The sequence below is a fragment of the Semicossyphus pulcher genome, unplaced genomic scaffold, assembly GCF_022749685.1.
Source record: "Semicossyphus pulcher isolate SPU_LCO1_2020_fin unplaced genomic scaffold, fSemPul1.0.p SCAF_7, whole genome shotgun sequence".
NCBI classification, from domain to species: Eukaryota; Metazoa; Chordata; class Actinopteri; order Labriformes; family Labridae; genus Semicossyphus; species Semicossyphus pulcher.
This window is the reverse complement of record NW_027211748.1, coordinates 2186576-2200627: the sequence shown is the minus strand read 5'-3', so window position 1 is coordinate 2200627 and position 14052 is coordinate 2186576. Positions and strand designations below refer to the sequence as shown.

Sequence of the window (14052 nt, the reverse complement as noted above, 5' to 3'; positions counted from 1 at the left end):
TGCACCTGTAGTCGTTCTAACTCCGTCAACTCCTCTGCTCCGCCCCCTCTCCCCTTTAAACCTCAGACTCTTCTGAAACCACACAGCAGCTTTAAACAAGCTCTCAATCATCAACAAGGCCTGATCTGCCTGCTGCAGGGGCTGATGGGAGGTCTGAGGACCTGTTAGAAACCACGAGGCCCTCGTCTGATCTCACAGCTCGTCCTGGTTCTTCTCAGGTTCACCAGAGGAAACACTGCTGCACAAAATGCTTCTCCTCCCAGCTGCAGCTCTGTGCTGTGTGTGTTCAGGGGAGTGTTTCCAGCCAATCAGGAGCCAACAAACTCACCCTTCAACAAACCAACCCTGTCTCCTTGAAGTGACATTAAAGTATTTAACTATTTAACTATGTACTGTTGAATATAAGTGTCATTATTAAGTGATAGGGTTGAACAACCGGCACACTGACCTTCATCTGTTTCTCTACAGTGCTGGTTGCCATGGCAGCAGAGCTCAAACAGGACAGTTTATCATTCACCAGGAAAGTTGGAGAAGAAGTCTCCTTCAGCTGTGGAGGCACTGACCAGTGTGATTATGACTATGTGTTCTGGTACGAGAAGAAGGACACAGAAACATTCAGAGTTATTCTAGATATTAGCAGGAGGGGTGGTGCAATAGATAAAAGCTACAATCATCCTCAGAGAGATGATTTCTCAGCTGTGAATAAACAGAACGGCTGGGAGTTGCAGATCCAGAAGGTTAAACTCTCTCATTCAGCCTCCTACTACTGCTCCTGTTATGTTCCCACAATGAGAAATGATGCGAGCAGCCTGAACAAAAACCAGCAGATGAACAGATGTCAGATAATGTTTGTGACAGGAAGACAGCAGAAACCACAGCCCAGGTTCACATAGTTCACCTCCATTACAAACAGAACAAACTGAGTTCACTTTTTAACCTGTGTCAGAATTATATTTATTATCATGTCTTTATTTATATTCTCAGATATTCCAGCAGGTTTATTGTTGTTCCCACTGTGACGACAAAACAGAACAAAAAGGGGGAAAGGTGTTCTTAGTAGCAGTTCCCAAGTGGCTGTCACACGGACAAACAGAATGCAATGACAACACAGACATGAATACATAGAAATATAAAACTCCTGTCAGAGTTACAAGTATCACCAAGGCTTCTGCTTGACACTCTGTGTGTGTTCTAATGAAAGGGGGCATTAAGGCTTTACAGAGACAGAGCTCTCAGTGTATTGATCTTCATCAACCTCTCAGTGTGTAGATTATCTTCATCACTCTCTCAGTGTATAGATGTTCTCTACCTTATTGACACATCCCTCCACTCTGTTACACATTCCATACGTACAGCTTCACGGTTAATCTATAAAGCACCTGAGCTGGCTTTGATTTAGTGATCGTCTGATCTCCACCTCAGTCAGGGTGCTGCGTGACAATCTACGATACAAATCAACCAAACAAAGCAAAGATTTTAGAACAAGTGTGTGGGGCTACAGCAGTTAGTCCACTTACCTGTTGTAAGTGGGAGCCTGTCTCGGTGCAGCCTCCGTCTCTTCGCAGAAGAGTTAGAGAGGAGAAAAGTGATTAAACAATGTGCTGCTCGCGGAGCGCCAGCCAACACGTCACTAAAATAAATTGAAATAAAAAGCTGTTCCCTGATCTCACGGTTGTTCAGAGGTGTTTAAATGCCTAGACTGTCAGTCCCTGTATGGGACTTAGACTTGGTCCTTGGGGTTGCTGAATGGAAATGGCTCTATCTTAAAACAGCCTTCCTGTTGGTCATAACCTCCGCCAGAAGGATATGTGAGATCCAGGCACTGTCTTTTCACTGTGACAGCTGCAGGTTCTTGCCCGAAGTTCCATCAGAGTTCCACTCTCCTCTCTTGAAGAAGAGCAGGAAGTCGAGCAGCTCTACCCCATGTGATGCCCCGTCAGGCGCACACAGGCCCTCAGAGAGACTGACCAGCTCTTATCTACTTCCAGTCTAACTGTGTGGGCAGGCCTTTATCAAAGCCTTGGCTGTCCCACTGGGATGTGGACACAATCCAGCGGGCGCATGTGCTTTCGAGCGTGCCAGTCCCACCAGGGGTTCATGCACACTAACCTGTTGCGTTGCTTCTATATGGGCCTTGTGGCGGGAGGGCTTCTCTTGCCATGAAATTGTGCAGCGGCCACGCGGTCATGTCAGTCCACATTTGCAAGGTTATACCGTCAGAATGTCAATGGAATGTCAATTGGAAAAGAATTTAAAGGGTCGTGCTTTACAGCCAATACAAATTCAAACCTTTGTTGCTGCTGCTGAACACAACAGAGACTCCTGGATCCATAAGTCACAGGGTGGTGCAAAGTCAACTGTTTATAGAAAAGTACATTTCAGTGCATCAAAGATTAGCTTCATATCTTAAATAACAAAACACATTAACTGGATGGATGGTTTTAGTTGTGCCATTTAAAGATAATCTAAACATAGCATGGACGAGTGCAAAGTGAACTTAAAAACAGATTCTTACACAGAAGAAATGTCAGAGCTCCAGTCGAGACTGTCTGAATGCTCTGTGGAATAGATCTGTAACAGCATCACTTGTTGTTCATTCAGACTGCCACCTTACACCAACAGTTGCTTTTAACACTAAACACAAAATACAGCTGAGCCTGACTGACAGGTAAAGTGAACTTTCTAGTCGTCAGTTTTATTTAACAAATTATATATTTATTACAAGGAGCTTTATGAACCTTATACATCATACAATATTCAGCATCATTAGATCCATGAACAAGACGTGCAATAAAAGAAAAGACAAAATAACAAAATAACAACATGGAAAATGAATGCTCAGTTCATCCTCATGCTCCAACTGAAGGTGGCGCTACATGAAACGTCAGAATCAACAAGGTGATTCATTTCATCCTCAGGAGACCAAGAACGTCTGTACAACGTTTCATATGAATCCATTCATCCATCCTTTGGCTCCAGTCCAATCCATGTGGACTAAAGAAGTGGACCAACAGACATTAGCATCAATAGAGGAACACTGCTAGGAAAACATCAAAGAAGAGACATTTATGTCGACATAAACATCAGAGGAAGACATGAGCTGTAATCTGATCCTGGTTCACAATTTGTTCAGCAGCACACAGGTTTTTGTATCAGTTGTTTTCACTGTGTGGGGAGGCAGCAGCTGGTACCTCATCTTTGGCTCTGGAACGAGGCTGTTTGTTACAGGTAAGAATAAACATTTATTGTCTTCAGTTGTTTATTGAACAAGTCTGAAATGTGTTTTTCATTCGTTTTTGTTGCTTGAGACATTCCATGTTAAATGTGTATAATTGGTGGATATTTTCTGCAGCCATGCAGCTATTTGTGACTAAAAATGTTCCTAACCTGTGAAAAGATGTTCAAATGTGACTGCACAGCTCAGGATGTTCTTTATTCTGCAGCCGATAAAACTGGTTCATAGTCTGAGTCTGATATAAGCAATGTTACAGATATCACTATTTAATGTTCTCTGTTATTCAGCAACTGCTGTTCTTTGGTAACAAAAAAAATCAGCTCATATCTTGAAATATGTTGTAAAAAATTATTCAATCATTCTGAGATTTTATATTTAAAACTCTGCTCGGGAATCATTTAAAACTTTATGTCAAAATCACATTAAACTTTATTCACATTCATTAATATCATTAAAATACTGTTAATAAAAATCATTATGAAGTGATTGTTGTATTGATTTGTTTCATTAGTATTAACCTGTAAATATTTAATGTTAGTGAAATGATCATAATGTTTTCTGTCAAGGTCAATATTTAACTAATAATAATGAGCACAATATCACTATTACAGAAATAAATGTTTATATTCTCAGAAAATACATTTCATGAATATATTAAATTGTATTTTGTCATTATTTGATACCTTAAACATTTTATTTGTAATAAAATGTTCTTTCATTTTTAATAATCATATTTTCGTAATGTTTTATATAAATGTTTTAATTTGAAAATCTTAAAGAATATTGATGCTTAGAGCAAAGTACGTGTACAACATGTTGATATATTGTAATAATGACTAATTACTATTATCATTCTTGTGTTTCAGATATACCATATGTGACATTAAATAATAAATGTGTTTGCTAATAGATTAATACAGTTCATGATCTAAAATTGGAGCTGTGTTGATGCGTGATTTAGAGACCACAGTCCATGTAGTTTTCAGGATCAGACTGAATGCAGTGCTGGAAGCTGCTGGTGACTGTGTGAATACACATATTTTATATAATATTGTTTTTCATATTTGTATTGTTTATTTGATCTTTTCTTTAAGATCCTTGACAGTAACAATACTGCTGTTTACTAGCTTTGTACTTTTTATTCTGTTTCTATGTTCATTGTTTTCCTTGTATGTGTAAACGTTTACTTGGCAATAAACCTGATTGTGATTGTGAATGTGTGTGTGCTGCTTGTTGCGCGATCAAACTTCAGATGAGCAGGTGGTGAAGCCCGTGGTGAGCGTGTACCCGGCAGCACCCAGAGCCCACCTGGATGGGAAGAACTCCCTGCTGTGTGTGGCCTCAGCCATGTTTCCTCCTCTGGTCCAGTTCTCCTGGAAAAGACAAAAGGAGAATGGACGTCTGCAGGAGCTGCCCTCTGCTGACGGACGGCTGCTGAAGCTCAGAGAGTCTGGATGTACTGCCTCCATCTTGTCCATCCATCAGCAAGAGATCAGCTCGTATGAATACGGCTGCTACGTGCAGCATGAGGGCGGCAGGGTGGAGGCGCAGACAGAAACAGGTAATGAAGGCTTGGTGACTGTGTTCAGCACTGATTCAGCTTCATTTGGTGATGATGTCAGAGAGAGGAGAGGAGCAGAGAGCTGACATTTTGTATAACTCCTTTCCTGTTTCAGAAGGTTCTACGCTTTCAACACCAGGACCCTCACCCTCACTTCCAGCCTCACTTCCACCATCACTTCCACCATCACTTCCACCAGCCCCTTCTGTCCCGTCTCAGTACCAGGTGAAGCTGTTCCTGCTGCTGTACATGCTGCTGATAGTGAAGAGTCTGGTGTACTGCTGTGGACTCTTTGTGCTGACCATCCTCAGAAACAAGTGACCGTCCACCAACTGCACACATGCTGACTATTTTCTGCTCACCTTTTCTCACCATCATCTCATAAATCCATCTCATGTATCACTTTGATTATCAGTTAAAAATGTAAATCATGAATATATATGCAATGATTGTTCCATGTTTACTGATACACTGTAAGTTTGCATTACTAAAACCAGATTTTGTAGTATAGTGCTAATCTGATTCTGTACATTATCTCTGCTTAATAAACTTCATTTGTATAATCGTTCACTTTCTGGTATATATTGTATTATTCAGTGTTTTACCTGTTCTTGTATTTCTTTTCAATATCAAATGCTGAGTGTTGACAGACACTTGATGCACTGAAAAATCAAAGAGTTTTAAGAAGCTGTCGATTTACTTTCACACACTACTCAGAATAAATGTACAGGAAGATATGAACATGAGCATACACCTAAACAAGGACCAAGAAGCTCAACAAAGATAAGACAAAGATAAACTAAGAATGAGTCAGTGTGTGGATTGCCACCAGATTCATTGTTGAGTCTCTTTAACTATTGTGTCAGTGTGGATGTAAAGCTGTTCGCTGATGACACTCTTGTTTACAGACAAAAACAAACAGTAGAGCTGCTTTGAAGCTACAACTGCTCTGAAACCATTAGTGGCTTCATCAGTGGAGCTGAAGGCTTCATGTTTTTCATATTATTACAGTTTATTAAGATTAAATGCTTTGGTATACGTTGTGACTTTGCATAGACTGTCTTTAATGTTTCAATACAGAATCATAAACTGATTTGCAAAGAAATTCAAAATGTATTGTTATAATATTTAATTATGAATTAAACACAAACACATGTTAAAAATAAAGTAAATGAATAAATAAATCCACATATCTCCATATATGTTGTATGTTACAAGTTGGGGTCAGGCTGGAGAAACGTCCTTTTAACTGTCGCCCTTAAAGAATAAAAAAACCCCAATTCTAAATAGTTTAATCTTTATACACGATGAAATAAGTGGGTTTTTTTCCATCACAGGAAACCCTGATCTTACCCTGTACCTTTTGAACCCTTTAGGTCAAGTTAAATTTTCAGGAGATTCACTTCTTGTCTTCACTTGCTGTGTAGAAAAAGCCGTACGACATTTTCACATCATTGCACAAAACAAAAGCAGATTTATGTTTGTAAGTCAGGGGACAATAGAAGTGAGGCTTTAAAAAGCTTAATGCCACAATTATGTGCCATATAATGACGGGCGTGTGTAGTACAGACTGCTACACTGATCAAACTGAAGCTACAACCTCATTCACAGCAGATCAGTGTGTTAGTGGGGTTACAGAGGTGACTCTGATTAAGATGGACAGACCACTGTGACAGATGTGATGATCTTTGTCATCAACAATAACCAGATTATGAGACCGACAGTGAGAAAGAATACAGCAGTTTCTTTTTTCAGGGGGTGAGACAACAAGGAGAGATGTTTGTCTCCGTATTTTATGCTTCTGCTTTTATGTTGTGTTGATCTAACCAATGGTAACAAATGTGCAACATATTGTTGATATTTTTGTACAAATTATAGTCGAGGAGTCATGGTCATTTAAAAAACACTTTGAGGGCAAAACCTTTTTTGTTTCTTTAAATGTACTTTTTTCGGCCTTTTCTGCCTTTATTTAGAGAGAGAGGACAGTGGAGAGTGTCGGCTGAGAGAGAGAAGGGATGACACGCGATTTAACCACTGAGCTAAACAGGCGATGACTGAGGACTCCAGAAACACCAACATATTACAATTGTTTCATGTTCTAAAAATCTGAAAAGGGAATATAAATAATCAATAAACATATGAATAATGATATATTACATGAAAAGGCACATCACCAGGCACAGCTCTGAATTAATGATGGTGATGGGTTCATAATATATTTAGATGTAAGCCCGATGCGTCTCATGCAGACATATATATATATGTATGTATACATGCAGCATAAAGGAAACAGCCAAATATACATTTAAAAACACACACACACACAGCATGAGACGCTGTTGGCTGTGACAAAACATCAATATTTGTTTGTTTCTGCTGTTTCTCTCACACATTAATAACACAGATCAAAGCTGAGACAATGAGAACTGAGCGCAGACTAAACTTCCTGGAATGATTCTTTGTTTTCTTCTTGAACCACATTCAAATGTTGTAACTGTCATTGTGTTATTCATGTGAAAAGCCTCAGTTAACGGTGAGAAGGCTGCAGAGCTGAAACCCACAGAGCTCGTCTGCTGCAAGAGAGGAAGTGTTGATAAGCTGCCAACAGTTTTTTATGAGTCTAATAACCACTGAGAAGAGAATCTGCTCTCCCTCTCTCTACTTGTTTTTCTATCTCCTGTTGTCTGTATGAATCTGTCCACTGAGCTACAGATGTAACTGAACAGAGCTGATCCATGGTCATAGTTGATCAGGCCACACGGCTCTACATGCATAAAAAACACATTGCAACGTTTAACTATCATGGTATGAAATACAGCACTCTGAAGTGCAGTGATTACATGCTTTGAGATTTAAGATGCATTGTGAAGCTGCAACACAAGTTATTTAGTGAATTACTTTATGAGTCAAAACCTTGATGTGATCTGAACCGTGAGTTTTAACTGAATGCAGCGCAGAGACCAACAATGACGACCGACCTGAAGGTCACCTCCTCACATATAATGCTGAACGCAATGAAGTATCACCTCCATCACTATTATTTTGGAGCTGCTTTGAGCTCTGTTATTTAAAATATAAAGACAAACTGCATCTTGTTTGCTGATTTAATGATTTCTGCTTGTCGTTTTGTCAAATCTCCTTTCATGGGAATAACTGTCAAACCTAAGCACGCAAAGGTCAGGCTGTTGTTTCAGCTGTGACTCAGATCACTTTGTTTACTCTCAACAGAGACGTCAAGGCAAGGCAAGTTTATTTATATAGCACATTTCAGCAACAAGACAATTTAAAGTGCTTCACACAGAACAACAAAAGCAAAGAAACGCATCATAAAACAAGACATTAAAAAGCAAAGTGAAGATAAAATAAAAACAGCTAAAACAGAAGCCAAAATATAAAAAGATAAAAGTTAAAGCTACAGTGCAGAAATAAATAATTAGAACAGTTATTAAAATAAATGTATTAAAATAGTTTAAGAAAAAGCAGCTGTGAACAGGTGAGTCAGGCTTGATTTAAAAGAAGTGTTTCAGCAGACCTGCATGTTTCTGAGGGTTTGTTCCAGATATACGGATATATGTTTGGTTTGGTTCTGACTCTGGGGACAGAAAGCAGACCTGTCCCTGACGACCTGAGGGGTCTGGGTGGTTCGTACTGTGTCAGTAGATCACAAATGTATTTTGGTCCTTGATCATTCAGTGCTTTGTAAACCAGCAGTAGTATTTTGAAGTCTATTCTCTGACAGACAGGGAGCCAGTGTAAAGACCTCAGAACTGGAGTGATGTGATCTACTGTCTTGGTCTTAGTGAGGACTCGAGCAGCAGCGTTCTGAATCAGCTGCGGTTGTCTGATTGATTTTTTAGGGAGACCTGTAAAGACACTGTTACAGTAATCGAGTTGACTGAAGATAAATGCATGGACCAGTTTTTCTAGATCCTGCTGAGACATAAGTCCTTCAATCCTGGATATATTCTTGAGGTGGTAGTAGGCCGACTTTGTAATTGTTTTAATGTGGCTTTGAAAGTTCAGGTCTGAGTCCATGACTACACCCAGATTTCTGGCTTGGTCAGTGGTTTTCAACACTAATGACTGAAGCTGAGCGCTGACTTTTAATCGCTCCTCCTTAGCTTCAAAAATAACTACCTCAGTTTGTCTTTGTTCAACTGAAGAAAATTATGGCACATCCACTCATTGATTTGTTCAGTGCATTTAACTAGTGCTTGTATGGGGCCATGTTCCCCTGGTGACATTGTGATGTAGATCTGTGTGTCGTCTGCATAGTTATGGTAACTAATTTAGTTGTTTTCCATAATCTGAGCCAGTGGAAGCATGTAGATGTTAAACAGAAGAGGCCCAAGAATGGAGCTTTGGGGAACTCCACATGTAATCTTTGTCTGCTCAGATGTAAAGTGACGTATGGACACAAAGTAGTCCCTGTCCTTTACATAAGAACCAAACCAGTTTAGTACCTTGCCAGAAAGTCCAACCCAGTTTCCCAGATGGTCGAGTAATATCTTATGGTCAACTGTGTCGAATGCAGCACTAAGATCGAGTAGTACTAAGACTGAAACTCTGCCACTGTCTGTGTTTAAGATGTTGTCATTAATCACCTTGACGAGAGCCGTCTCAGTGCTGTGGTGTGGTCGAAAGCCTGACTGGAAGACATTAAAGCAGTTGTTCACTGTTAAAAAGTGGTTCAACTGTTGAAAGACAGCCTTTTCAATTATCTTACTTAATGGTAGATTTGATATAGGCCTAATAGTTCTTCATCAGTGACGTGTCTCGGTTGTTCTTTTTTAACAATGGCAAGTTTACAATCTGTATCAGATCTGATGCCATGAATTTTGAGACCTTTTGGAAAAAATCTGTAAGCATAATATCAAGGCATCAGTGGGAGGATTTTAGGTGTTGTATAATGTCTTCCAGGTCTTTATTGTTGATCAGATAAAATTATGTCATGGTGTTTAAATTGGTTTGAGTTGAACACAGCACATATCCTGAACCTGATATTGAGTTACTGACTGCTTGTCTGATTTTCAGAATTTGTTCAGTAGAGAAGGAGGTAAATTCATTGCAGGCCCTGGCTGAGTGAAGTTCAGATGCTACTGATTCATTATTATTGTTCTTGGTGATGATGTCAGAGAAGAACGATTGCCATGCGTTCAGCTTTCCAACACTCAGTTCTTACCAGTTTGGCATTTCTCCAAGGAGATCTGTGTTTGCTGCTGGTGCTGACATGAAGCATCAAAGAGAAAGACCACCACCCTGTGGTGAGTCAGAGTAAGTGCAGGTATATCATGATGATGCTCTTCCCTCAGTGCTGCTAAAACCACAGTGACATCTAGTGGATAAAAACACACAACAGCAAATGACTGCAGTTCAACAATAATTGTGACAAAGTGGCCTAAAGTCAGTGACAAAAAGGGAATCAAACATGAAACTACATTTAAGTAAAGTGAATTCATTCTTAACTTAAGACAAAATACACTTTATGACGTCATCAGGTCGGTCAGTGATGAATGCAACACGTGGATGAACTAGTGAGCAATGGGTGTAAACAAACAGTTGTTGGAGGCCTGAGAGGAGCAGAGAAGAAAGAGGTCAGAGAGGAAGCCACCTCAATAGGCTGAATACAACTCAGGTGTATACTGTTTCATGATGTCCTTCACTAATCTGTCCAACAAACATCCCCACTGCTTCCAGCAGCTCTGACAGAAACCCGAGGTTCTCAGCGACTGAACCTTTTGTCTGTTCCTCAATCTGGTGGAAAGCAGAGAGTTTTTTATTTGTGCTTCAAAGAAACACGTCTGTCTGGATCAGTGGACTGTTTCCACGACAGCTGCCGACCACCTGGATGAGTACACAGACACATTTACATCAATCTCCGCCCATAGGCTATCGTCTGAAGATAATTTTGCCTCTCCAGGTGATGTCCAACATCATGGTATCTGGTGTCATCAGCAGATATCCAGATAACTGATATCAGATTTGTGGGCCAAGACTTCTCTCTGCTGGTCATTGTTTACAGTCCGACAAGCAAGTGGAAACGACATCTACGCAGGCATTAACATCTGCACCTGGATGTTTCTGTTTATATAGGATAACACAAAATAACTACTGGGTGATGCTAGACAAGGATGGATTGAAAACAGATGCAACATTTTCTCTGTCATTTTATTGTAGTTAGTTTTGTCAACACACGATACAGTTTCAGTTATTCACGTCATTTTGTAAAGTCTGGTTTTTTTTTTTATTTCAGTTACTGAAAATGTTTTTAACCTTCCTCTTGTGTTAGGGTCGGCAACGACCCGTTTTTAGGTTTCAAATGCATAAAAAAAACACATAAATTTGTTTATTGCATCAAGGCTTTTTGACTTTGTCAGGAACCTCTATTTCAACAAAATAAAACAAACATTTTTTTTTTACTAAATTATTAAATGCTCTGGTTAAAATTATGACCTTTGTGTTGTTAGGGTCGGTTTTGACCCAGTTATAATAATAAGATTATAAAGCAATCATTAGAGCCAAATCTGGAATCATAAGTGCACTGTCAGCCAACACACTGACAGCCAGCTCCTCTCCCAATCATGTGAACTTTAGGGGACTCTCACTTTGCCTTGTTTTCTCCTTACCTGCACAAAAACAAAACAAACAAAGACAGGCATGTGATGACTTGAAGAGTGCACATCTCCAATTAGCAACATGCAGAAATGAGAAGAAGGATCATATTTTTGGTGAAAATGAGGCAGAGGACACAGAGCAGCATAGTGATACGGATGAGCAGGTTTCTGAGCAGGAAGACAATGTGGAGTATCATCCAGAAGAAACAGACACATCTGATGAGTCTGATGAGGAGGTCACCGGTGGTGAAGCTGCTCCAGCTGAAAGATTCAAGTCCAAAAGTGGTAAGATCTGTTGGAGCTAGGTACCTCCTGATTTACGTGGCAGGTCAGCTGCTGCAAATGTCATCAAAATGACCCCTGGAATCACAAAGTTTGCTGTGACGAGAGTCAGTGACATCAAGACATGTTTTGAGCTGTTTATGCGAGTCATCATTGCTATGACAAACCTTGAAGGAAAAAAAGTCCATGGCGACATGTGGAATGACATTGATGAGGAATACCTGGATGCTTATATTTGTGTTCTTCTTCTTGCTGGAGTTTACAAATCCAGCAATGAGGCCACTGATAGTCTCTGGGACGCATCGACTGGAAGAAATATTTTCCGGGCAACAATGTCACTTCAGACCTTTCAAAAGATATCAAGAGTCCTCAGATTTCACAACAGAGAGACCAGAGGAAGATCTGACCAGCTTGCCCCCATCAGGGATGTCTGGGAGAGATGGGTGCAGCTCCTTCCACTGATGTTCAACCCAGGGCCAGAGGTGACAGTGGATGAACATTTTTTCCCTTTCCGAGGAAACGCCCCTTCCCGCAATACATGCCCAGTAAGCCAGGGAAGTATGGTATAAAAATCTGGGCAGCCTGTGATGCAAAAACCAGTCATGTCTGGAATCTACAGATTTGCACAGGCAAACCTGCGAGTGGCATCCATGCTATTTTCTTGAAGTAAATATATATGGGTCGAAATTGACCCATAACACCATAGATGTTATTATAGTTAATAATATTAAAATGAAAAAATAAAATAAAAAATGTATTTCAGAGATGTGTTCTAATACCCCTCAGTGATAGTCAGGTAACACAACAACCTTTTATTTATTTATATGATTCTTTTGAGGTTCATTTTACCTTTTCTTTTAAATTGAAATCGAGGGGTATACTGAAAAAAAAGGCCCAGGGGGCCCACACCAAAAGTATTAAAACCAATATTTTCATGGATAAGGAAGCCTAACAAGGTAACCAAGAGATGAGAAACAAATTGGATGATAAATAATTGTTTTGAGTTTATTTTACAGCTGGTTTAAGACACGGGTCAAAACCGACCCGTTAACATAAGAGATGGTAACAGAAAGCTAACACAAGAGGAGGGTTCACAATCTAGTTTTGGTTATTTCGTTAGCTTTCATTAAAGATAATAACCTGGACCTGCTGCTGTTCCAGTTGACCTGCATGAAACACATTGTTTCTGTGGTATGTCTCAGGTTTCCCTCACAGACGTCGTGAGCCAAAGCATCGTTTATGTTGCTGATGTCACAGGAAACTTGTGCAACATTTGTAAAAGAAATGCTTTGAGACATGAAATCCTGCTGTGTGCAGTGTGTGTTTGATCACATGTTCTCACATTACAAAGACGTTCAGTCAATAATGAAGAGAAACACTTAAAGTAATATTGATATGTAACTGAGATTGGAGGCAGTTAACAGGATAGCTTGTATCATATATTTTAGAATGATCTAAATGAACCAGCATCAAAGCAACAATGCCATGTAATACCATCCACAATATAGTTTAGCTTAGCATCACAAACCACATGACCTTCAGTTTCAGAAACAGCAACAGAATGGAGCAGCAGCAGCAGGCCCGTCCTCATCTGCTTCTAATGTTACTGAGGACATGAGACGAGGTGGCAGCTCAAGTTATTTCCATGACAACACTTTCAGTTTCACCTGAAAGGAGGTCAGAAACATGAACATCAAGCAGCCTGTTTTATTGTATGTTAGGCTATAAGCAGGATCATAAATTCATGACGACTGGTTAAAACCATCCATCCATCATGTATACAGCTCATCCTGTTCAGGGTCACAGGGTGCTGGAGGGAGTCTATCCCAGCTGTCATTGGGCGAGAGGCGGGGTTACACCCTGGACTCATTGCCAGTCAATCACAGAGCTGACACACAGAGGCAGACCACCTTTCACGCTCACATTCACACCTGTGGGCAATTTATGAGTCACCAATGAACCTAACGAGCATGTCTTTGGACTGTGGGAGGAAGCTGGAGTACCCGGAGGGAACCCACACATGCACAAGGAGAACATGCAAACTCCACACAGAAAGGCCCACTACATCTGAACTGGGATTTGAATCAGGAACCTTCTAGCTGTGAGGCAACAGTGCTAACGACTGGACCACCATGCAGCCTTTTGGGAATATCTAACTAATAAATATATTTAACACTTTAATTCATTCTATGATACACAGCAAAAAGTTGAACAGGAATCTTAGCTTCAATCCCGATAGCACACCGACACTGTCGATGCTCGCACCGATTAATCCAACCGTGGCCTGCAGCCAAGAACAAATGTTGATGCATGCACATTTTGCACTACAGGCCCAAAATCTTCAAGTAGATTTTATTGTT

The 14052-nt window shown here is 40.1% G+C and overlaps 1 protein-coding gene across 1 annotated transcript; it reads left to right on the top strand.

Annotated features, from left to right (window-relative positions):
• The first annotated feature begins 247 nt into the window (after positions 1-247).
• LOC138611153 (immunoglobulin lambda-1 light chain-like) lies at positions 248-5264 on the top strand. The gene is made up of 5 exons (XM_069684121.1): positions 248-276; positions 455-837; positions 3178-3228; positions 4488-4796; positions 4912-5264. The coding sequence occupies exons 1-5, from the start codon at positions 248-250 to the stop codon at positions 5115-5117; spliced, it is 978 nt and encodes a 325-aa protein (XP_069540222.1). The 3' UTR covers positions 5118-5264.
• The last annotated feature ends 8788 nt before the right edge of the window (positions 5265-14052 follow it).